This window comes from Neovison vison, chromosome 3, assembly GCF_020171115.1.
Source record: "Neovison vison isolate M4711 chromosome 3, ASM_NN_V1, whole genome shotgun sequence".
Classification (NCBI taxonomy): Eukaryota; Metazoa; Chordata; class Mammalia; order Carnivora; family Mustelidae; genus Neogale; species Neogale vison.
Genome location: NC_058093.1, coordinates 100,893,863 through 100,920,623, shown reverse-complemented (window position 1 = coordinate 100,920,623; position 26,761 = coordinate 100,893,863). Strand labels below are relative to the sequence as shown.

Here is a 26,761-nt window from a genome sequence, read left to right as displayed (position 1 = left end):
TCAGACCGGCTTGGAAGTAAATATAACCACTATATTATTTTTTAATACTAAAAATACCTAAGTCGTATTAAACAGCTAATGACTATGTAAGACGTTAAGACTCCCAACTGTCACGGGCAAGAGGCTAGGGAAGCTATGCTATCGCCGAACGGACTTACCCATTACTTCTCTTTCCAAATGGAACTCTACACTTTGGTTATCCTGTCCTTGTCCACTGTTGTGTGGAGAACAGAAAACGGAGTATTTTATATCTTAAGTCTTCAGACCTTCTCGTGGGTATCATTTTATAGCTTTAACAGATTTTGACTCACTTTGACTTCCGGCGCTGCGGCTCCGGGATGGACGGGACCTTCAGCAGCGCATGCGCTCTGGTGCCGAACAGGTTCCGAAGATTTCAAAATGGTGCCCCGCAGCGTGGCGTTGTCAGCAAGTCAGAGCCAGATCACGAATCTGGCGTCCTCCAGTGTCTCTGTGGCTGGAGAGAGTTCTCAACAAGTTTCCGCCTCTGCCACAGACGCTTTGAGATTAGTAAGTGTGTCTCCTTCACATATCCTCCAGGGGCTTTCATAGGGGTTTTTGCACGGCGTCCTGGTGCAAGTGAGTAGTAGCATGGGCCTTTTAAGAGGAGGTTCCCATTTTCCTAAATTCTGTGGTTTTCCTCTGTATAATTCTCGTTTGTTTTTAGATTGAGCTGTATGAGTGCTCGGCTCTGTGCGGCATGTAGGGATTGGGGTGCATGGTGTGGAGCACAGAACCCATTTCAGGAAAAAGTACTGTAGTTTGGAGATCCGTTCTAATTGTGGATTGCTATGCCTGGAATGTTTTTCGTTTGTTTCGAGGGTTTTGTTTTTTAATAACACCTTACCTCTTTTTACCCCTTTGTATGCTGCCCTTTTATCGTTTGTTGTGAAGACTCAGTTCATCCAGTTTCCAACACTTTTTTTTTTTCCTTTTTTAAATTGTGTACCCTCGTATCCGGCGTGCATGCATGTGTGTGGTAGCCTGTGTGCTTGCGGGAGGCGGGGGAGGGAGAAGGGAGAATCTTTTTTTTTTTTTTTTAAAGATTTTATTTATCAGAGAGAGAGAGCGAGCACAGGCAGACAGAATGGCAGGCAGAGGCAGAGGGAGAAGCAGGCTCCTTGCTGAGCAAGGAGCCCGATGTGGGACTCGATCTTAGGACGCTGGGATCATGACCTGAGCCGAAGGCAGCTGCTTAACCAACTGAGCCACCCAGGCGTCCCGGGGGAGGGAGAATCTTCAGCAGCCTCCAGGCTGAGCCTGGAAGGCGACCCGGGCCTCCATATCAGGACGCTCGGATCATAGCCTGAGCCAAAATCTAGAGTCTGTGGTTTAACCGAGCATCCAGGCACCCCTCAAGACTTTTTCCTGAGGAGATTACTGCATATGTCATCGTGAATTTGTTTTGTCTGTGGGAGGAGGTGAGTGCAGGATCTGTCTATGCTATCCTCTTGAACACCGTCCTTCCAGAGAGCCTGGGCTCTGTGCGGGAAAGGATTGGGATTATGTCTCTTAGGGTAGGGTCCATTGTGCTCAGTGTATGGGGAAAATCAAAGGAGTCCTTGAAATGTATCATGTTCAGAATCCTGGACTGAGCCAGTGATAGTTAGCACTCCCTAAATGCTACATTTATTTCCCTGAATGTTTGAATCTCTTTGCTATTAGGTTGGACACTGAGAGCTGTCCAGAAAAACAAACTACAGGCCAGTATGATGGGTATCACTTCAAAGAGATGGCAGTGAAAACTTCTATTGGGTGTCTCCTTCAACCTTGAGGTTACATCCAGGAAACATGTATTTCAGATAACACGTGAGAGTAAAACCATATATATGATACCTGCCCATATATGGCATCATGTGCGTGAGAAAGCTTTATTAATTTAACATTTTCTTTCATTGCACTAATTAGTATATGCTACTGTGACTAATCCATTGGCTTTCAGTAACTCAATTTTATTAAGCTTACAGTTTCCATATATAAAAATTGGGATGGTGATTGTACTTAATTCCTGCAGCCGCTTTAAAGGTGAAATAAATAAATCTGTTAATGAGCTTATCCTGGTGTTACTGAAACTCAAGTTCAGCTTCTGGTCTCTAGAATATCCATTACCTAAGAGATGAGTCTTGATTGGAAAGGAATGTGAGCTTTACTCAGGAAGCCGGCAACCTGGGGAGATGGTAGACTCTTAGCCAAAGGCCAACTCCAAGCTGTCTAGAGTTAGGGATTTTTAAAGGGATTTAAGGCAGTTAATCAGTAAAGGGAGTGGAGTCGTCATAATATTTCTTTATTCCCTACGGACTCGATAGTGGCAGCTACAGATGTTATCCCCGTGCTGGAAAGTTGTGCAAAGGGGTCTGATCCTTTAGAGCCTGGGGGTTGTGCAAGGGAGTCTGGTCCCTTAGTGCCCAGGGATTCTGTAAGTGCTCTGGGTTTTGTTTGGCATGGAAGTTCTGTGTTTTTTCTATGAAAGAATGCATAAAGTGCAGATATACAAAGAAAGATTAGTTAATGAATCTTGTGAGCTAAGGTTATTTGCTAAAGTTTAAAGATGGCTAGGTTGCCCAAGATGGGCTGAGGTCCCTTCACTGGGTCCTGGTACAAATTAAGCAATGAGTTAATGAGTTAACAATGCATTAATGTTCATTAGTATTACTGCCTTTGTATTTCTTTAGCAAATTACAAACAAGCTAGGATATAATATAAATCACACATAAAAAGTATACATGAATGAAGCATTATATTCAATGACATGGAATAATGAGAGAATGTAGGTTTTGAGAAGAACTCAGAATAATTGGGAAATATATTAGAATTTGACAAAGTGAATGAGGATAAAGAAAATTTTAATTATAATATCAAATATTATATAGCATCCAGCTGAAGGTAAAAAATATAATTTCACACACCAGACTTTTTAACTTCTTTTACTAACACCTATCAATTTGGGGGGGAGGGGAATCTGAATAAACACTCAACTGAAATCCTAAGGCAGTTGGTGAGCTAGGACAGTAGATAATTTTATTTATTATTTTTTATTCTTTGGCAATATTTAATCTTTCTGTAGGATAATAATTCTTTCCTTTAGTTAAAACAAAGCTAGCACACCACAAAATAAGAAAATTAAACTTAACCCAATTTTTTTTTTTTTAAATCACTGTCCCTCTTTTGGGTGTTACTTGGATTGAGAAACAATTGTAAAGAAATCAAGGCTTCACTACGAAATTTCCTAAATTGATAGTGGGATAGGTAGTTGCATATAGACCCACTGCTATCCAATGTAATGATGGGTTGTGAAGTCCTTTTGACTTAGAAAAAAAAAAAAAAAACAGTTAATTCATTATGGGATGATTATTCAAAGGGAGCAGGTCCAAGGGAATTGCATAGACCATAAGGGAGCATTACAAATGATTCAATGAAAATCAAGACATGATTGAATATGTTGATACTTTCTAGTGAATGATGATGACTCTAGCTATAACATTTGAACTTATATGCCCATTTATACATTTGACATGTTAATTAAATTAAGTATTTTTTTAAAAAAAGGATCCTGATGTTCTATCAAACAGCTCAGTGCCTGGCACATAGTGGGCACAAAGTATCTCTTAGTTAATACATGATTTGAAGTCAACCTTGAAGTTGAAATTTACCATTTATCCTGGGTGACAGAATTTACAACTTGTTCTCCCCAGAGGCTCAAAATCCAATTACATCATACAGATCATTAAAAGTCACACATGGTGTCCTAAAGGGATCGAGAGTTGGAGTCTAATGACAATTACTCCCATTAAAAGTGTATGTGAATGGGGAGGCTGTGTTACCTGTGTTTCTTCTGCCTTTCCCATTGGGATATGCCTTATGTAATACATCAATCAGGAGAATTAATGGTGTGACTAGCAATTCAGGCCATACGGAGATAATCAAGGCATCATAAATCGTGTTCGAGCAAATAAAGCCTGCAAAATGGGACTGTTAGCACAGCAATCAAATTTCGAAACTGCCTGCCTGCCCTAAAAACTATGTCTATAATGAAGAGCAAAGGTGAGAAGAGAAAATGTCAGCTAGGGAAAAGTGTACCAACTCTTCGGAACAGAACAGAGGATGGAGCAGATTTGGGGGAGTCTTACAGGAGAAAGAGTGAGACACCTGGAAAAAAAGGATCTGTGTAAACACCCCCCTCCCCATCATTACTGCTCAGTGCCTCAGGCTGTCTCTACAGAAAATGTCAGTATTTAGGCTCCTATTGCATTTGGTAGGATTTACCTATCTCTTCAAGAGCCATACACTGGGCACCTATCTTAGAGCCCTTCTCCTTGTTCTTAAATTCTTACTTGCTGTACCTTCACTAAGAAGATTGCAATTCCAGATATGTAACTTCCTAGCCTGCCATACCTCTACAATAGAGGCTTGCAGCCAAAGGCTGGGTGAAAGGATTTGAAAGGATTTTTGCTTAAGACTTCTGGATAAAGTTACCTTTCCTGATAAAAACTTGGTTACTCTTTGCCTATCTATCCTGGGATGTTGCTGTGAAAGGACCTATGGCATGGGGCGGTTGGGGTTATCTTAAAACTAATGAAGGGACCAAATAAACTGATCTATTAAACTGTCCCTAGAAGTACCAAACTTTAGTTCTCCTGTGCTGTAAAAGTTCTTGTCCTTTAAGCCAGTGCTCATTAAACTTTACTGTGCATACAAATCACTTGAGGATTTGTTAGAATTGTTTCCGATTCAGGAGGGCCTGGGTGGTGCCTAAGAGTCTCTATTTCTAACAAACTCTCAGTTGATACCCAAACTGCCTACATATTGGGTCACACATATTTAAGCCACTTTTAAGTTTGTGTTGTTAATTTAAGTTAGATACATACTAAGTGGCAACACTGAACAGTGAGGGACTTGGAAGTTTAATTCAACCTAAAGATATGCATGATGAACCTTGAGAATTTATCAGCTAAAAGATATACGTATAGATAGGATTATCACATGTGAGGACTTTGAGGTCATCATGGTCTGTGTTCAAATGCTGGTTCTATCGTTTACAAACTGGGTGACTCTGTGGAAAATCATTTAACCTCTCTGAATCTCGATTTCATCAGGAAACAATCATCTGTCTCCCATGGTTGGTTTGGGCATTCACTGAGATCATATGACAGAAAGCCTAGATGTTGAACATATGTGAGTTCTTTTTCTATTGATGATTTTGGACTTCTGTATTGTTAAGCTTCACTCATGCCAAAGATGACTTAGTTAAAATGGTGCTAAGTTTGATAGAAGACAGATTGTGATAATCAGCCTAGAGACTTTCCTTCTTCTCAAGCTGCTGTTTGAAAAGCCTGTGATACTTGTATCAGACTTTCTTAAGCTTAATTGGAAGTCTGAAAGAAGAATAATCAAATTGTACTTTGATATAACTTTTTTTTTAATCTGCCTTCTTTGATGAGAAAGGGGATTTTTAATTTACATTCTTCTCCAAAATTGCTGGAATTTGCCAAATGAAATGACTTGTTAGCAGATTTGATTTTCCAGCAAAATCTATTTCCTATAGTAATAGAAAAGTGGAAGGTAATGCAATATTCCTAAATCAGATTGCAGATAGGATTGTGGATGCCAGTTATGGCTCTAAATGTTGCAATGTGCTTTCTGGATTTTTTTTTTTAAGATTTTATTTAATTATTTGACACAGAGAGATCACAAGTAGGCAGAGAGGCAGGCAGAGAGAGAGAGAGAGAGCTATGAGGAAGCAGGCTCCCTGCTGAGCAGAGAGCCCGATGCGGGACTCGATCCCAGGACCCTGAGATCATGATCTGAGCCGAAGGCAGCGGCTTAACCCACTGAGCCACCCAGGCACCCTGCTTTCTGGATTTTAACGTTTAAAGACTAGTTAGAGTTTTCATGTTTACAAGCCTAGGTACTTTGATCAACATAATGTTTTGAATGTCCCTTGGAATGATTTTGGAATGTTCTTGGCATAATGTCAGGGAAGAGGATTTTACTAATAATATCCTAGGCATACACATTGTCTTCTGGGAAAGGGTTTCCACAGATGGGAATAATTCTTGCATATCTCCAGTCAAAAAGAAAGAGTATTTTTAATATTACACAAGTCCTCTTCACATCAGGGAGTCCATGTAGCTTCAAATACAGCTATAGTGATACATGAGCCTATCATTTACATTTCAGTGTTATTCAGTTTTACTGTCATCAAATCATTCTCAAAAATATCTGGAACTGTATATTTAAATATTCAGAATCCTTTCTCAGATGAAACCTTTCCTACTTCTGTAGAGCAGAATGGCTGAGAACAGGGGCTTCTCAGATGGCTAGAGCTAGGTTTTAGTCTATTCTAAATATAATACATATTTATATATAAATTAATTTATATATAATATATAAATGTGGATGCCTTACCTACTCCTCTGAGACTTCATTTTCTTATCTGTAAAATGGGTATCAGGGCATGTTGAGACATTTAAATTGATAATGAAAGTAGAGCATTTAGTACATGTTTGGTGCTTAGTAAGCATCCAGGAAATTTTTATGTAAAAGCAACTTACTTTAAACTGAAAAGGAAGCATTTCTTTAGTCTCATGTTTGTTCATCCTACAGTATTCACAGTGGTAAACTCTTGTGGGCAAAAAAGTTTTCCGCAGAAAGTAGGGCCTGATGCATTTGTATTTTGAGAACTAATTCTAGGAAATATGAGTGAAGAACTGAGCCAAGTGGAATGGGGAAGGGAGGAAACAGAGCAGTGTGCAGCTATGGGCAGCTGAGTCTCATGGGGCCTCCTAAGGACCATGTTGAACATCTAAAGAAAGAAAATGGGGGTGACACCTGGGTGGCTTAGTGAATTGAATGTCTGCCTTAGGCTCAGGTCATGATGCCAGAGTCCTGGGATCGAGTCCCACATAAGGCTCCTTGTTCAGTGGGGACCCTGCTTTTCCCTCTGCCTGTTGTTCCCCATTAGACTGTCTTTCTCTCTGTCAAATAAATAAAATCTTTAAAAAAAAAATTGGGGAACATTTACTCAACGGCTCCTGTCTTCGATTAACTGGGTTTCAGTGTGGGTGTTAACATCCTTGTGTAATGCGTAAGTGATGAGTGTTGGTTCCAGTAGAGAGCTAACATTTATGTCAGAGCATCCCCAGAACAGAAAGTGAGAGTGCAGCCTGAGGCAGGTTTTATTTATGCACTGCTTGTTGCTGTACAATGTGAAGATGGTGAAAGAATTTGAGGAGGGACATGAGGTATCCCATCGATGATTCCTTATGCAAGCCATGTGCCCTCAGTGACCTTTAAAACTTGAAAGCAATTCAGTCCCAGATTGTTCTGTTTCAAAGCCTACCACTTAAGGACAGTGCTTAAATAATTCCATGTATGGTAGAGACCAATGTTCAGGTCACCCCATTCTAGTAGATCTAGAAGTGGAATGTGCAAGACCCTCTACAGTTAATTTCTCTACTGAACATCCAGTCAGAAAAGACACTCTGTCAGGGTGAACTGAGGCCCATGGTTTTGTTTGCTTTTGAGACCCAGGTTTTGAAGAGCACCTCCCTTTAGCTCCTAGGAAACTCAAACAGATCCCATGGCCTCCTTAGTCTCTAGCTGTTCAATTAGAGCCCTCAATGGAAGCAATGAACATTAAAAAAAGGAAAAAAAAAAAAGACAACACTTTTCTTTTTTAAAATAGTTTCAAAATGTTATGTGTTTATCTCTATGGATGATTTGATACTGCTTACCTGTTTTATAGAATTTTTTATTTTATTTTGAGCTTTTTAACTTTAAAGTGCAAATCACACTTGAAAAGCTTGCTGCCGGAGTTCTAGGAAACCCTCAGAATGCACAAATTCATGTGAAATAGTTGGATTATAACCAAAGGCAAATGTATAAGGAGAAAGTTCAGTTACATGATTCCTTTAATAGTTGGTGTCTGTGTTGGTGAGCATTCCTTTTTCTAAAGTGGCCCAATGAAATTATTGAAACTGAAAGAATCATGGAGATGAAAAATTTCCACCTTCCTATTAAAACAGTGTGTCTTCATTTGAGGTCCATTTAGCCTTTAAGGTGAAAGTGTGTTCCAGACAAATGTCTTTCACATTAGAAACTGTATTAAATTAATTGAAAAATAGATAAACATTGATAATAGTAATAAAACAAGAGAAATGAAGAACAGTAAGAGGTAAATACTTTTAAAATGTTGCTCAAATAGACATTCAATAAAACCACATCTTTCAGACAACATAATTATTTGCATCATAAAAAACTCTAGTGGTTGAAATTTAAAATATTGATTAAAAAGCTTCAGTTGGACTTCAGATCAGCCTAAAAAGAAATTTCCATCTTAATAAAATAGGCAAAACTTTCCTTTTAAACATTAAACTTATTTTTTTAGAAATGTGTTTACTATTTTTGAAAAAGACCTGAAATGGGTCTCTCAGAAAAGTGAGCCTTTCCCATTTTAAACTGAAACCAGCAGAGCAGTGAAGACACAATTCCAAAGCATCCAGAAGTTAAGTTGAATATCCAAAAAAACAATTTATACACTTCCAAATACCCAGATCTGGAGGTTGATCCTTTAAGAAAATAGGAGAGTTACTGAGCAGTTCTGTGACATTTTTGAGTTTCCTCCTGGTATCTTGATACCATGAGAATCCAGCCTGTCCTGAGGAATTTGAGAGAAACCACAAAAACAGTACAGTGCCTAGGTTTATCTAAACTTCTAAGTTTGATTACAGACTTTCAGACATCTTCTGGAAGATCCCTTAAGTCACCAAAGTGATTTTAATCATCAAATTTAATATTCTCATAACTTAAATTTGACTTCATACAGTCAAGTTTATTTTACACTCTCAGTTACTTACTACTGCAAGTCAATACAGCACAGGAATTAATGCATTTGTGCCTTCAACTCAAATAGCAAACACTGCTGTTTGTGAACTTTTTTGGCCAATGAATAAAAAATATTTCATTTCTAATTCTCACCAGAAGGATTTAAATTAAACAGTAACAGATGAAGTGGGCAGGCACAGAATACTAAATAGGAACTGGCAAATGAAATAATCCAGGTCTTTGCTTTTACAATGAAAAAGAGAATTGGTTGTGCATTGAGAGAGAGAAGTAAAAGGACCAAGTGTTTTAAAAAAAGCCTTCTCCACCAAAAGAGCAAAATAGCACTCAGTGGCATTGCATTGTTAACAAAATTTCTTTATCAGAAACTATAATTTAATATTTAAGTATCTAATTTACATGTGACAAGGTATCATATTCAAAAAATTAAATTGCAACTAGAAAACTATTAACCACTAAAAACAATACCAAACACAACCCAAACATTTATAGGAAAGCAATAGCTAGAATCTGAATTGGAAAAAATGTTTCATCATTTTTGGCTCATTAAACAAAGTATCCATTATAGCCTGTAAAAGAGCATCTCTTCTAATTCATCAGAAGTTTATCCTTTGTAGCATGAATAATTGTAAAGATAGATTTATTGACAGTATATGCACACAGGTGTCTATATATTGTGAGACATACACTGGTGTGTTGATTTAAAGATACTGTATCTACTGATAACTGGCTGAACTTTGGAAGGTGCTGAAATCCATATTTCTACATGACCTTTGACCCATTTAATAATGTCTTTTTATAAACAAATTACATAAAATACTCTGTTTTTTATTAACTGAATATTTTCTTAAGCATAATAATAGACAATGAAGGAATTGCACTTATTGTAAAGATACAGTAAGGTGTTAGGCTGCAGCTCAGCCATCAGAGATCAGGGATGTGGTGCTGATAAGTATGCATCATATGCAAAGATGATCCAGGTGGTCACTGAAATTAAAATGAGGGCAACTAGTTACAGAACAAATTGGGGGATAACAGAAGAAAACATGCACTACTCCTACTTTAATGCAAAACTAATTTCTCCCAGGAAACCAACGCGTTGACCTTTCTTACACAAAGAAACAGGTTCTGCACCCTTGGCAACACAGTAGACTTGGACATCTGTATTCAAATTCTAGTTCATTGTCTCTGAGTGTGCTGTTCCAGTGTCATCTCCTTAAGCTGCCCTTGAAATTCTAGAGCATGTACAATATTACAGTCTCTTGGTTAGGTTTCATTGAGCCTCAAGATCCCCTTCAGTTCTATATAAATAGGGTCCATTATTCATCTTCTTCTGGTTCCTGTGGTAACACAGGGATTTCTTCCTTTAAACAATCACTGAAGAATCTGAGGATTGTGCTGTAGAGATGATACTTGCTCTTCTCAGATACATTATGGCCTTCATCTGGATAGACCTAAGATATTGTGGGGGAAAAAGATCAAGTTACCAAAACAGACACTGTCCTTCAGCATTTCTTCAGCCCCAGTGGCAAGGGAACTTTGAAAAGTAGTTTCTGACCAAATCTGACCTAATACAACTCTGGGTTCTTTGTGCTAAACTTTTCTCTTGTTTCTTAATTATAACCTTAGTAATTGAGACAAGCTACATTTTTTATGTATTTAAATTAAAATTCATTGGTCAGAAAAAGTAGAGCTTTCTGTGTTCCTGTTGGCCAGGACAGCATTAATATTCCCCTTAATTTGACTAAACTTGAAAAGCATTTCTTCCTGACTCTAGGGCCTTGACCTTTCTTTTCTTAGATCTGTTTTAGAAAATTTGGGATTGTAAATTCTCTTCCCTTTTGTGTGTAAATCTTCTTTCAGTCTTGCCAGTTCCATAGTTCAGGAAAGCTCTTTCTCAGGGATCTAAAAACCATCTCTCTGAAATGTAAAAATTGTAGGAGAGAGCAGCCCTGTCTCTGTGGGAGGGTAGAACTCTTGCTCCAAGTTGAAAAACTACCCCCTATCATAAACAGAAAGTTTACTTTTCCTTTTGGTAAGGTGAACTACCCTACACAGATGACCTGTGATTTCCACCTCTCCAGTTACTATAAACTCCCCAGCCCAATGTTTCAACACAGTTTAGTTGTTCTCTCCTATTGCAATTGTCTTAAATAAAGCCTGCCTTGTCTGTTTAACCTTGTTCAGTGTAAGTTTTAATTTGACATGAGTAATTTATCTAAAATTATAAATACAGATATTTGTCAGTTCCTGAGTATAAAGTTTTTATTTCTTTAATTTTTTATTTGTATTTTTTGCTATTAAGATGATACCAACTTTTACTTACTTTTTATTTTTTTAATTCTTTTTCAAACTCTTTAATTCCAGTTAACATACCATGAGTGTTCTATAAGTTTCAGATGTACAACACTGTCAATGAACAGTTCCATACAAAAAATATGGAACATTTCACAAATTTGTGTGTCATCATTGCACAGAGGCCATGCTACCTACCCTTCTCTGTTTCAGTCCAGTTTTAGAGTTTGTGCTGCCAAAGCAAGCACCTGGGGATAAAGTTTTTAAATGGTGCCTCAGTGATCTAAATAAAGCCCCTACTCCTTTACATTGTTTGTGGCATTATCTATCATCTGTTTATCTCAACATCATCTTCGTTCATCATCCTAACCCTGGTACCTGTGCTTATAGATATGTTGAATGACTTCTGGTTCTTTCAAATGCTGAAAAATGAAAATTGCTTTTTTTTTTTTTCTGCCTTCTGTGACTCTTCCCTCAGACTGAAAGTCCTCAAAGGTGTAAAGTCTGTCTTACCTACCTAGCATAGTGACCACTAAAAAGTAAGTCCTTGGTATTATTTACTACATGTGGTTGAATGCAAAGATGTAAATGTTCTCTTCTTTCCTTTTTTTCTCAGTATCTCCTCAAGCCACTTTTTTTCCTACCTTTTATGATAAAGGTGACTGAAGGTGAGGCGGAAACGAAAAGACTAGAAGGGAAATAGAACATGTCTCTTTTAAAACAATTCATTATTAGTGATAGAAATAAAAGTCTGAGAAGAAAAAGAAATTCTTGAAAGTTTTTGCAGTTCGCATAACACATGAGCTGATCTGTCTTCTCAGCATAATTAGGATGAAAAAACTTCACAATCTTTGGTACCTAAAAATCACAGTTAAAATAATAGCGTGGGGGATGGAGTAGTACAGAAACTGTGTTCTATATCCCACAACTGTAAAACCAAGGTAGGAAAATAGTCTTGTGAGAAAGTGACTTACCTGCATAGTATAATTCACTCCAGCTTTTATTAGGTGTTTGATTAATTCTGCTGAATGCTGGAAATGGACTTTTGCTGTAAGAAATTAAATTCTGTTATTTGATGCAACTGCATTTATTAGAATTAGAATTCTATTATTTGATGCAACTGCATTTATTAGAATTAGAACTTATTTTTTTCAAAGAGATTAATTAACATACTTTACATATATTGCACATTTAAAAGACTGATACCTGGCCTGGGGTGCCTGGGTGGCTCAGGTGTCTGCCTTCAGCTCAGGTCCTGATCCCAGGGTCCTGGGATTAAGCCCTGCATCAGGCTCCCTGCTCAATCAGGAGTTTTCTTCTTCCTCTCCCTCTGCCCCTTCTCCCACTCATGCTTTTTCTCTCTCCCTCTATCTCAAATAAATAAAAACCTTTAAAAAATAATAAAAGACTTGAAAATTAGTAAGATACAATGCTGATGAAATGTTAATAAGGTCTATAAAAAATACTATACATTATAAAAAATAAACTGAAGCAGAAGCTACTGCTAAGGCTCTATTATTGTACAACATAGTATTTAAGTTCACTTTATCATTTATTTCTAAATTGCTCACATACATTATACAGTTATAATAATTTTAATGCAGTGAGTACCTATCTGCATAGGAATATAGCAAACCATCTTTCTATTCCTTTTTGAGGATTAGTGGGGCCCCATCTCCATTGGATACTGATACTCTGTTTTATTTTAAATGAGAAAAAAACTGCACCATGTTGAGAAATTAGAGTCATCATCTCATTATTGAAGGGCTCAATGTTTAAAGTGGATCATACTGATTTCTCCTATTTCCTTCTAGCTTCCCTCTTTGCCTGAACCTGAGGTCCAAACTTAGAAATATTCAGCACAGTAGACCAGGGTTGTAAAGTTGTAGAACTAAGAGTTGTGTAGAACTGAGAGGCTGTGAAGTCTGGGGTACATCACTCAAATCTGTTTGTATAGCACTTGGCTCATATGCTGCCTAGCCTTTTATTCCTATACTTTGTGCATCTTCAAATTTCTGTAAGTAAGTTTTTTAAAGATTTTATTTATTTATTTGAGTGAGAGAGAGCACCAGCAAGGGGAGGAAGCAGACTCCCCGCTCAGCAGGGAGCCCATAACTGGGCTTGATCCCAGGATCCTGGGATCATGCCTGACCAAAGTCAGACACTTAACTGACTGAGCCACCCAGGACCCTGTCAGTAATTTTAAGGTAACCTTTTTAAAGTGTCATTGTCAAACTAGGTCAGCCTTATTAATTTAAGCTGCTTCATTGCTCCAATGCTCTGATACTGGTTAATCCTACCATATAGCAAATAATAAAAGATTCCAAAGATCATTTAAATCTTTTTAAAATCTACCCAAGATCCTTTCGGTGTCTTCTTGTTATATATCATGGGACTTTACCATGTTACTTTTAAATAAATTTGCAAATTGCTCAATAAATGTAAGTTATGAGAAATGCTTATAAGTTGGGGCAATGACTAAGGTAAAAATGACCCCTTATATGGCTCATTTGTTACTGGAAAAAAACTTTGAAAAGGATTTGATCATTTGTCTACGTGGATGTAACTGAAAAGATAAATGTGCAAAAGTATAGTTGGGATTTTTTTCTGTATAGTTTCTGGTGTGAAGCCTGTTGATATTTGTCATTTGTCTACTTCCTATAACAGGAATATTAAAGATCTAATTGTCTTAGTGAACTACTTTGCTGGTAGTTTTCAACAATGAAATGAATTAAGGTAGTATTATGTCATTGAGCACCTATAACCCACCAGGCCCATGTGAGGTGTGTGTATGTGTACATGTGTTTGTGTGTGTTTATGCTTATCCTTTGAGGTGACTAGTCCTGAACCTGTGCTTGCATTTTATCAGGGAGGTGAAGAACCAGATCCATGCCTAAGTGAGGTAGGAAGAGCATGATTTACCTTAATAGCTGCAACATATTGACAGAGAAATTTGAATAGCACTAATATATTCTAGGGTAATGGCCAGATGTGAAATAATTTAACCTCAAATATAATTTATTTTCACAGTTGAAACTTCAAAGCACAATGAAAAAGAGCCTTCATGCCAGATTCCAATCCCCTTTCTATAAATTAGTGGTTATGTGATTTTTTGTCACATTACATAAATTCCATAATATTTATTTTCCCAATCATTGAAACAAGATAATAGCACTTGCTGCATAATATTTTTGTGAAAAACAGATAGTATAACATAAAAAACTTTTGGAACATTTTCTGAAATAGACTCAGTACTTAATTTCTACTTTTTGTTATAACTATTAGTATGCATGTAAGATCTTAATACCTTGGAACAAAATTCTAATATCCATCAAAATGTTTATCCTTTTACATATGTTTCATCCAACACAGGTATGGCATCATCTAAGTTCTATTTTTTTTTTTAAATTTTATAATAGTTGTAAGTTTTTTAAAAAGTTGCAAGGACAGTACAGAGAGCTCATTTAGATCCCTTACCTGGTTCCTACTGTTGTTCACATCTCACATTATTATGGTTCTTTTGTTAAAACAAAGAAACCTTTAGATATCATGATGCCTTAACCTCTTATGATCCACGAGAAATTTTCAGAGATGTTTTTGAGGACCTTGACAATTCTGAGGAGTATGGATTTAAATTTTTCTTATTTCGTTTGGGTTTGCCTGATATTTTTCTCATGGGTAAAGTGAGGTTATGGGTTTGGGGGACAAGAGAGAGAGTACCATTCTCATAAAGTGAAATCAGAGCTGCATATCATCAACATGACTTTTCACTGTTGATGTTAACCTTGATCACCTGGCTAAGATGCGATTTATCAAGTTTCTCCATCGTATTCTTTCTTCCCTTTTCCATACAATACTCTTTAGAAGCAAATCACTGAGTGCAGCCCATTTTGATAGGGGAAAAACTAAGTGAAGCTTTGCCTCCTTGAGGGTGTGTACCTACACAAATTTGGAATTCTACCTAAGAGGGATTTTTGTCTCTTCTCTCCCATTTACATATTTATTGAAATACACCACACATATTATATATATAATATATATGTACACACACACTCACACACAGTATGTGTGCATATATATATCACCTATATATGCATGTATCAAGATATATCTATATCTGCATCTATCTATCTCCTGTGTATGTGTATATATATATATGTATATATGTACATAAGTATTGATCTAAACTCTAATCATGACCTGGCATGCTGTAAGGTTAAATTAAAGAGCTGATATCTTCTTTGCTATAAGACCTTTTTAGTGATATTCTCTGTAAAATGGGATAAAACTACTGATGCAGGACAGGATGGATCAACAAAAACAAGTTCAGATATTAGGAAATAGTAATTCAAGGCTTTGACTCTCTGCTTACTACCCAGATAGCCTTGGTTAAATCAGTTTCCTCCTTGAAACTGATTTTTCTCATCTGTGAATGGGGCTATAAATACTCTGCCCTCTGTTGTAAAGTATCACATAAATATATAAATACATATTTATATGTATATATGTGTGTGTATTATATATTCTTTGACCCCTACATACTTCAATATGAATATAAAATTATATTTATTACTAGTAATATCACATCCCTCTCCAGTGTTTAAAGTGATGAAAAAAGAAGTGATAGAAACATGCATTTTAAAAAGTTTTTGTTTTAACTGTGAGTGATCCTATCAGAATTTTATCTCTCTGTTGGAATCTTTTTGCTATCCTGTTGTTTTCTCAGTTACTTTCAATTTGAAGTGTGCTGAATAATACCACAGTGATAGTCAACTAGCCATATGTGGGTATTAAATTTTTAATTAATTAGAATTTAAAACAATTTAAAATTCCGTTCCTGATCATATTAAACACATTTCAAGTACTCAAGAGCCATATGTGGCTGGTGGCTACAGTGTTCTACAGCACATATTCGGAACATTTCCATCATCCCAGAACGTTTTACTGGATGGCATTGCCATCAAGTCTCATAGCTTCTTTCCTCTTGGTCCTGACATCCTTCTTCTTACTTCCTAAAATATATTGGATTCTTTGTGCCACTATCCTCTTTTATCTTCTTCAGAAAGTTTACAGGGCCGCTTGTAAACAAGTTTTTAAATGTACCCCTTTGTTCAGGGTCAGACCCCAATAAACAGCAGCAGCCAGTATATACTTACTGTCAGCAGTCCCATGAATTATTAATATATTTTCTTCTTTTAAGCCATGAATATTATGTAGCACACTGGATGCCTATAAAGGAAAGTATAAATATCTATGTGTATATAGATCTATTTATAATTTGACTGAATTTTTAGAATAATACTCTTCTTTCTTCATTATTTTAAATTTGTTACCTGGTAAGTGCTTTCTTCCCGAGATGGCACACCAAGGTATCTTTCAGAAAATGCTGATGCTGTGACCCAAGAAAACAAAAATTTACGAGTAAACTGCAAACCATTTGACTAGCATATGTCATCATTTAATTTCTACATTTCACATTTAATTGTTATGCTCCAGTGAAACTGATTGAATCAGGAAGGTATTTAACAGCTGAAAACATCTCTGATAGCACATGATAAATGAACTCAATGAGCTCTTCTGCATTGGGATTTCCTTTTTACAAATCAGTACGTTATATTAAGTCAATCTGTAGGAACTACTCACCATACAACTTCAAGTCTATGATGGGTGCAATCACTGATCCACATTTAAAAAGCTTTTCATCTGATTTTAATATCATTGATGCTATATAGCCACCATACCCCTGGCAAAACAAACAAACAAACAAAAAATATGTATATATAGAGAGAGATAGGGAGAAAGAAAGTGTTTGTATCAATTATCCTTGGAGATATTTTTAGCTTTTGATCACTGTTTGGTAATATGCATAACAGAATGTCTTATAATGTCCCAGATCTGAGAAAAGAATACATTAAGATCACTTTGTACAGATGAAAATTTTGAAAAATATTTAAATTTTTATATAACAAGCTGTTTTAATAACTTTAGGTAAAATATAAAATTAATTGTATATCAACATATTCCAATATTTGCTCTTCAATTTCATGTGGTGTATCTGGAAATAACTCCAAATAATTAAAAACTAGGGAAATATAGTACTTATTAAAGCTTGTATCATTTTCAGAAAATCATATATATATATTTAGTGAGATATTCAGTAATGATAGTTATGTAGAATTAGGAAAAGAGAATTAAATATTTAAAATCTATTATCACAAATATACATTCTGCTTTCAGTTCCACACACTTAAATATTTGAAGGACATGAGGTTGATAAATAATGTTGCTAGTCATATGAGTTGGATTATTGTTTAAATTTAATTTTAAATATCTTAATTTATCTTACAGTGCTTCTAAACTAATTTAATTATAAATTCTTAAAAAAAAATTAAGATGTCCAATTTTCTTTTGTAGCCCATGATTTGACCAGGAGAATTCCAGAGATTTTTAACAATTTAATAGATTTGAGCTAAGGAAATTACCTACTGAATTATATATTCATTTTAGAAATTAAGTTTTAGCCATGCTTTGGGCAATGTTCTTCATCTTGCTAGACATCAGAGTACCCTGGGAGGTATTAAAAACAAAATGAAGACCTAGGCCTTAGCCTCAGCAATTCTGACACAGTTGGTTCATGATAAGGTCTACTTTTGAAAGATTACCAGATGATATTAGTGTGGTTCTTTGTGATAAGAATCTGTTATTCTCACAGATTCTTGAGATGAGAAACAACAGAATTTCACTTATGCTTATTTGAAACATTATTTAAAAAGTAGGATGATTGACATCAAAGTCCCAACTGCAAAGATTACTTAAGTGTGTGAAAGAACCTGTGTTAAGACTAGCAGAACATGCCACTTTGACCTAGTGATTATTTTAAGCTGTAAACACTTGGAAAAGAGCAAATGTGGGAAAAGGCTTTCTCTGAACTCATCTACCTAAAGACCAAAGTTCCTCCAAAAGGAACTCAGTTGTCATAGGTCCCCCTCCCCAGGAATTTCTATGAAACTAGATTGATTCTTGTAACTAGAAGTCCACAACACACCTAGAAAGACTGTCATAAATTTTCACTCTCCTAAATGCCTACATCCCATTCTTCTTTTCCTATTAAGGTGATATTTAAGCCTGAATTCTAAGCCCACCTCAGAGAGTTACTCACTTTTCCCTGGATATGTTTCATGCGTGTATGTCAGTTAGCTTTGTTTTGTTTTGTTTTTCTCTTGTGAATCTGTCTTTTATTATAGGGTTCTCAGACAAGAGCTCAGAAAGAGTAGGGGGGAATTTTTTTTTTTTTCTTTCCTTGCATATGTTAAGAGTGCTGAAATACTTAGCTAGTACCCAGAAGCTTGAGCAAATCTTCTTCATCAGTTGGTAAATGAGGGAAATAAAACTATCCTTTACCAAGATAAACCACCACAGAGTGGTTTGGCTTTACTTACTCTTTTTGAAAGACACAAAAATATCCTTAGGTCCGCAAAATTCAGAAGCATTAGCCTTAAAAGTGTTAACGCATCTGAAGAAAGAAGTGGAGGGAAGAAAAATAATTTCCCTCTCTCCTTCTGAGTTCTTGGCTAAAATGCCTTGTAATAAAAGATTATCAAGAGAAAATAAGTTTGTTAACATGAATACCTCACATACACACAGGAGATATCCAGTGAAACCGAGTAACTCCTTGAAGTGGCCCAAACCAGCACCTTAAATACCATCTTTAGCCAAAGTCAAAAGAAAGATGTGGAGAGAGCTCAGTTATGGGAGGTTACCAGGAAAATAGGTATAATCAAGGTTAAGCTTTGTTAGGCAGATTAAGTCCAATTTAGAGTTAGTGCCTTCTCCATTAATAAAAGTTTCTTATGATTTAGCTCAACCTTCTCATCCTGGTACAAGGAGGGAGACACAAATGGAGATTTCTTTTATAAATGTAAACGTCTCTTAAAAAGAGTAGTTTCTATTCTGTTCCCAAAGCTTCTTTTGTGTCTGTTGTTTCTTAAAATAACCAGCTCAAAATAATCCTTATGCCAAGAGGCATATTCTGGGATGGCATATTCTGCTCCCCTTCAGAAGTATGCAGGGGTGGGATGAGTTCTGCAAAGTAAGTAAATAGCTATTATAGAACAAAACTGTAGAGAGCCCCTAAAAATTCTGTCCTTAAAGGGAGTTTTCCAGTGTATTGTTTCTAGTTCTTTGACATGGAGATAAGACCAAGGTGTTGCAGCAAGAGGTTTCAAGTATTTCCCATGTGGCAACACTGTTCCCACAGTGAAAAATGCGCATCTCAGGTGGTAACTTTTCTGGTTCTAATTCCACGATGGAATTAGAGCAGACTTTCAATTTATTATGATTTGGTTGTTTATATAACCTGACTACTTTGAGAGAATAGCTGAATATTCTGATCCACAGAACAACTATACATCACAGTTTAATGATATAAATCAATAATTTGGTATTACATTTTTTATTCCATTTCACACAAATCACAGTCTGATTATCCCCAGGAACTAAGTAGAATGGTGTCTTCCAAAGGAGGGGCAGATTCTTGAACAATGATTCAAAGTTCATTCAGGTCACTTGGAGAGCTTGTTAAAATGCCTGTTATGCTAATTTAGTAGACCTAGGGTGGGGCCCAAGATTTTGCATTTTTAACAAACTCCCAGGGAATACCTAGGCTGTTGTTCCACACTTATTGAATAATAAGTTCATACAGTGTAAAAATATAACAGATATACCTACCCAAACATTTCCCTAGCTTCAACCAGCATTCCCTAGACCAGTGGAGACTTAAACATATATAACGCTCTGGTAAACAATTTAGTCTGTGGAGATTGGGCTGTGGAGCTTTCCGTGTGATGTTAAAGTGAAACCAGGGTTGTAAATCATTGCTGGTGCACAAAGAGTTGCATTTTACTATTATTTATATGAAAATTTGAGATTAATGAAGCTAAATACTCTTGAAGACTTAATGATAGTGAAAGCTGTTGAATAAAATGCTTTCTGTAGCTTTCAAAAACCTAATCCAAAATGCTGCCTTAATTTGATTTATTTCAGCAAAATAACTTCTATTTTTAAAAGAACATCAACACAGGGAGGCATTAGAATAAATTAAATTTTAATTGCCCACCTTCCTCTGTAACATTTTATATTTACTCACTGAATGCAAGAGTAGATCTTGAAATAGTTCTCAGAAAATATATCCAGGACAAGGGTAAGATTCAGATGTAAGTTCTAGGTAGAGAGAAGATGGTGATTTTAATTTAAAAACAACCCCTGTCCATCAGGAGGATGCCAGAAATTGTGGGTCATCATATTGACTTAGTCAATTGGAGGATGTTTTTTATTTGATATAGATCAAGAACAGTTAATGGTATAGGCTGTTCTGTTCAATTGTGCTTCGTTTTATTGGTTTCTCAGTGATCAGATTTTTCCATTCACAGTTATGTCCTTTCCATTTGCATAGCATTTTAGCATTACTTACACAATTTTAACAAATTTATCTTTGAAAATATTTTATTCAGTGGACTTAAAGTATAGAAATGTTTCCTGAGAATATTTCATTTTAATAAAGTTATATCCATTTAGAAGAAACTGAATCCAATAGATAGATGGACTTAGAGGAACTGGGGGTGGGGTCTGTAATAACCATTTCATTGAGAACTTCTATTTTTATGCACCCTGTTTTTTCAGATAATCATTAAGTGACTTTTTTGAGTATACTGAGAGTTAATGTATATAGTCAAAAAAATACAATCGAAAAAAGGTTTTTCCTAGCCTCAGACTTAAGATTCTTTGTGAACCATATCACTTACAGCATACGATGATTTGAAATAAAAATATAATACACATATTATGAGTAACACAATTTATTGCTTTGTATTATTTTACATTAAATCCTTTTAATTTGTGATCACATTTTATCACAATTCTTAAAATCCTGTCCTGTGTCCTTCACATTATATATGTTAAAAGCTTCAAACCTTAGAAGTGACTGCCACTTAACAAGCCCTATCTCAATTGAGAATATATAAAAGTATAAGTAATAACTACCTCCCTAAGTCAAGTTTTTTTTTTTTTTTTTGTCTTGTTTTGTTTTGTTTTGTTTGAGTGAGAGAGAGAGCACAAGCAGGGTGGAAGTTTAGAAGGAGAGGGAGAAGCAGATGCTTAATTGACTGAGCCACCCAGGCACCCCGTAAGTCAAGTTTTAACAAGCTTCCATATTAATGCGTATGTTTGTACTTTTTTTTTTTTTTTAACCTTCCTCAGATATCCATGTTTCTTGCCTTCTCAAATTCACTAGTCTGCGGTCAAACATGATTTCTTAGTCAAATCTTTCCTCTCTTCCAAATGGAAATTGCTGTCTCTTCCTTAATCTTGGGCCCCCTCTCAGCTTAATTTTCCTTAATTGTTCTGTCACTGACATTTTATAAACTTTACTGATTTTTTTGTTAATTTCTTTTCTCACTAAACTAAAAATTCAAAAAAATGTGTGTGCATGTGTGTGTGTATGTGTGATTGCCATATGTCCAGCACTTTGAAAAGTAGTAAGCACATAAGAGACATTGGATAAATGTGGAATGGATTAATTTTATTCCCCAGTGATGCATTGATGTCGCCGGGTAATCATAGCAATATCAGTTCTACATATGGTGTTTATAGGTTTAGAATTTTGCCACCTATTCACAAAACACATAATTAGGTGTTTTGTTTTGTTCTGTTTTGTTTTAAATAAAAGTTAGAAAATTTTTTAGTTTTCTTACCTTTCACACATAGATATAATTACTTGAGAGAAAAAAATATTAGGATTATGTATTATGTGAGGTTAGGTTAGGTTCTGGGGATAACGATATGAAGTTTTAAAACAAAGTACTACCTCTCAGTACTGGTAGGAAGTACTTAAGGGAGTAATGCAAAGGGATTTTATAACTCAAAGGAAAACTGAAAATTAATAAGCCAGACATTCAAGTCAATAATTTAAGAACAAAATGGATTTAAAAATTAGAAGAAAAAAACAAGGATAGTAAGGGTAGAAATGTAGTGAAACAGAAAAGACAAAATGAGAACAACTAAGCCAAAATATGGTTCATTAAAAGAGTTAGGTATTGGGGGGGGGGTGCAGAAGAGAGAGACAAGCAAGGGGAGTAAGAGCAATTAAGAGGGAGTGCTCTAGCAAAGGCAGAAGGGCACTAATAAACCAAACTAGGAGTCAAATGGGGCATTGTCCCCACTAGCATATAATAGAATATATGCTATGTTTCAAAACAATCTTTAAAGATAAATGAAATGGAAAAAAATTGTTTTAAAGTACTAAAATTGACTCCAGAAGAAATGGAAAAATCTTAGTATTCTTGCACTGATTAAATAAATTTAAACATTAACTTAAATATTTCCAACAAAGAAAAGAAAGCCTCATTTAGCTTTTTAAATAATTCCAAAACAAGCAAGATCATTACTCCCCAGCCAATTTTATGAGTTTAACTTAATTTGATACTGAAATGAAATAAGTACATACCAAGAAAAAAAAAAAAATTATGAGGCCTACGAAGTCTTGAAGCTAACAGTGTTCCTTTACAGGATCAGAAAGCTACCTTCTAAATTCCAGTCACAGATACATGTACTTGTTTAACAGAGATGGGATATTTTTTCCACTTAAAATCTAATTATGTTTCATTTATATCCTTTGTCTTTTGTATATTTACATTGCCAGAGTCAGTTCCCTGAGGCTCATCAGTTCCCTAATAAAATGATAAATATGGGATTTTGAACTTCTAAATCCAAGGCCTAGAACTTTATTTTTTCGGTTTTAGACTAAAATCCAACTTTCTGGTTAATATGAAGGACTTCCTGAGGTCTGTGCCCAGACTTACTCTCAGTGTTGTCACTTCTCATTCCTTTATGTGAGCCTTAATTATAGTCAGTCATTTTATTCATGTTCCTCAGCTATGTCCTCCCTGCTGACACTGGGCATTATACAAAAGCCTCCTCCTTGCCCTTTCCTCACTGAATGACTTTTACTATTCAGTTATGCTCCACTTTCTCTGTGAGGCATTTTACAGCCTTTTGAATCTAAATTTCCGTAGTAATGAATGTTTCTATAGCTCATTTGATCTTTTAGACTTATTTCTGTGTTTAGTGAGTAGAGCCTTGAAATGCATAAGCCCTAAGTCCTTACATGTATCAGGACCATTAAAGAGTAAAATGTTCTTCACTATATGTACTTTTTTATGTGTGTGTGTGACAAGAAACACCTAATATTTACCAGAGTAACCACTTTTAAGCACACAGTTCAGTAGTGTCACGTGTATTCACATTATTGTGAAACAGATCCCTAAAACTTTTTCATCTTGTGAATCTGAAATCTGTTACCTATTACCCATTAACTCTATTACCTATAAGCAACCAACTTTCCTTTTCCCTTCCCCCTGACAACCACCATCCCACTCTTCTGTCTTCATGTACTTCACTACTCTAGATATCTTATGTAAGTGGGATCACACAGAATTTGTCCCTCTGTGACTGGTTTATGTCACTGAACACAGTGTCCTAAAGGTTCATCAATGCTATAAGCATATGATAAGACTTTGCTTTATGCATTTATTAATCTGTTTGGAGTTTCCATTTCTTTGGAATGATCACTTTCTAGACATTTCCATTTTTTCACTGTCTTTATTGTTAGTGATGGGCTTTCATTTATTTCTGCTTATGTCAGAGGAACATTATCCCTATTGATCTCTTGACTATTACTGAGGACAAGAATAAAATAAAGCAAAGACTTGGTATATGAAGTCAGGGAAGAATTGGTGCTGATTACATTTTATTCATTTGTTAAACACCTTTCTTATACCTACATATCAGTGAACACCACCAAAATTTACACCCCAGTAAAATGATCGGTTATTCATCTTCTGTATCTCTGAGTTCATTTAGGGATAGTAAAACATTTTATGTTGAAATCTATGAACACCAATAATTTGCTTTGTCTCTAAATTAAAATAGTACTAGATCTCCTTCCTTTCATTTTAGTATCTGTTTAGTGTCTAGCCTAGTAATATGAATGAACTAGGTGACTAGTAAGTATCTATATGGAGTCTGTTTCCCTACTGTGAAAATGATGTTGAAACTGACATAAAAATTATTGCAATGATAAATGTCATGCAGAAAACACTATAAAGACACAATTATACATATTGGTCATCTTTGCAGTCTTCTTCAAGGCTGTGGTACTTGATCCTTATTGAGAGAACACCCTGCTTCAAGAGGTTTATGGGACTTTTGTTACTTAGGTACCAGCCTAAACATCACTTAATTAATCCAAGGGACCTTTGTTGACCACTCAATCTAATAACATTGGCCCTTTCTAGAGTTAATTTTTTTCCACCTATTTTTTTGTTTTCCTTATAAGATAGTGGTATATGAAGCTATCTTTTCATTTATGTGCTTATCTGTTCCTCCTTTCTAGAAGATAGGCTTTATGAAGGCAGATTTTTTTTTGTGGTTGTTCAGTTTTTCTAATACCAGCACCAATTAGATAGTAAATAGTTGCTGGATTTATAAATGACTGAATGTATATAGTATTAATTATAACATTACATTTTAAAGAATAGTACAGAGAGATTATAGTAAAATAAAGAAATTATATATGTACAAATACAAGCACAAATAATACATATGTATAAATATGTACTTTATATACATACAAAAATACATATATACATTTCTGTTTACCTTTCCAAAAATGCTTAATCTTTTGGAGTCAATGTATGGCTGTTTCAGTAAAAACCTGCAATGAAAAAAAAAAGTTAAATTTTCTTGAGTCAAATGCACATGAGAATTCATTCTGGGCATCCACACACATGCATACATATATACAAAACCCAGAACTTAAACAAGGAATACTTAAGTGGCTGGAGCCTTATTCATGTTGAAGGATCATGGATTCCAAAATCTTGCTACTCAAAGCAATGGTCCAGTTGTTTGGACATCACCTGGCTGGTTGATGCAAATGTAGAATTTTGGATTCCATTCCAGACCTACTGATTAACATTTTGACAATGTCCTAGCCAATTTATGTGTACTGTTTTAAAGAACCTACTAGATTTCTTGGTCACTCATGCTAGTGTGGGTATGGTATCTGTGAAATTTCAAGAATTGTAGTTTACTGGGAAATAATAGACATTATAGATTATTGTAAATAAATGTTTTAATTAAGGTTTCTCCCATTTTATTTTACAATAGGGAGCGGGGCAAAGCAGTAGAAGAAGGAGAGGGAGAGAGAGAATCTTAAGAAGGCTCCATTCCCAGCACAGGCCAATGCTGGGCTCAGTCTCACAACCCTGAGATCTTGACCTAAGCTGGAATTCAGAGTTGGACATTTAACCAGCCAAACACTCAGGGGCCGTAAGGTCTCTCCTATTTGCATAAACCCAAAGTAAATTTTCATTCCAGAGAGGAAGTATGATAATTGTTTTATTTAGTGCTAAGAGTGAAAAGTACTTGGAAAAATGCAGCAGTCTATTTGACTAACTTAGAAAACTGTCCATTCACTAAAGTATAAATCTCTGAATCAGTATTAGTAGTATTTAATGTATCTATACCTAGCTTCTGTCATTATAAGAGAAACAGTAGGGAAATGTGCACCCACTTACTTCACAGCTGCTACTTGGTCTTTTACTTCCACTGAACCTAGCCTTCGATGAATCTCTTGCAAAATTTTCAGGCCCTGGAATCCACTTCCTCTGCCATCAAATCGTGCCGTGATGACATTATCTGTGTCAACAAGTACTGAATCCCAGTCAATATGGAATTTATCTGTAACCAGTTGGCCTCCTGGTTCTTCATCCCTGTAAACAGCAACACAGTGGACCAAAACAAGAGCAATTGGTAGATAGTGTCGTAGATAATGTGGTAGACATTTTAACTTTCACACTTATTATTTTAAAATTTTGGAAAGGACCCATGGGCTATTAAAATTTCTGTTAATTCTTGACAATAAACCTGAAAGTATAATGCCATTTTTCTTTGTAAAATGTCAAATGCAGAGTTCTCTAATGAACTGAAAATATGAAACAAGATTTTAAAACTGTTCTATGAGATTATTTTAACTCCTTTTTCAAATGAGAGAAATGAAGGAAAATATATTCACATTCCATAGACATTTCAAAGGAACGATGATCAAGTTAACGTACAGATTCTACATTATTGAATTTCTTCCAGACTGTGTGTTTTAGAAATGTCTTGCAGATGGTATACAAGGGCTAAAGGATCTGATAGAGATCAGAACCAGTTATGGAGACTTAATAATAGTTTAACAAGCATTATAAGACAACAGACCCAAAATGAAGTCACTTTTACTAAATCCCACCAAAACTTAATACCTAACTTAATTGCAATTTAATTCTTTCCCAGGATTGGAATTTTAAGCCAGTCACGTTGGAATTTTGTGATCTATAACCCTTCCTAGAGCCCCCATCTTCTGCTTAAGGGAAGATGACCTGGGCTGAAAAAGTCTTATTTTCTTTTTATTTTCTTTTTTTTTTTTAATATTTTATTTATTCACTTGACAGAGAGACATCACAAGTAGGCAGATAGGCAGAGAGAGAGAGGAGAAAGCAGGCTCCCT

At 35.6% G+C, this 26,761-nt stretch overlaps 1 protein-coding gene and 1 non-coding gene across 4 annotated transcripts in view; both read right to left on the bottom strand.

The window, feature by feature from the left end:
• Positions 1 to 8,707: 8,707 nt before the first annotated feature.
• The window catches only part of DPP10 (dipeptidyl peptidase like 10), a 1,389,594-nt gene continuing 1,371,540 nt past the window's right edge, over positions 8,708 to 26,761 (bottom strand). For all 3 annotated transcript variants that reach the window (XM_044242601.1, XM_044242600.1, XM_044242602.1), the window contains exons 20-26: positions 25,788 to 25,982; positions 24,868 to 24,922; positions 16,798 to 16,897; positions 16,488 to 16,546; positions 16,311 to 16,383; positions 12,129 to 12,202; positions 8,708 to 10,313 (exon numbers count right to left, since the gene is read on the bottom strand). In XM_044242601.1, coding sequence (XP_044098536.1) covers positions 10,179 to 10,313; positions 12,129 to 12,202; positions 16,311 to 16,383; positions 16,488 to 16,546; positions 16,798 to 16,897; positions 24,868 to 24,922; positions 25,788 to 25,982 — 691 coding nt within the window. In that variant the 3' untranslated portion in view covers positions 8,708 to 10,178. The remainder of the gene's footprint in view (positions 10,314 to 12,128; positions 12,203 to 16,310; positions 16,384 to 16,487; positions 16,547 to 16,797; positions 16,898 to 24,867; positions 24,923 to 25,787; positions 25,983 to 26,761) is intronic.
• Positions 11,292 to 11,402, bottom strand: LOC122903828. The gene has a single exon (XR_006384046.1). It is a non-coding gene; the product is annotated as a U6 spliceosomal RNA (small nuclear RNA).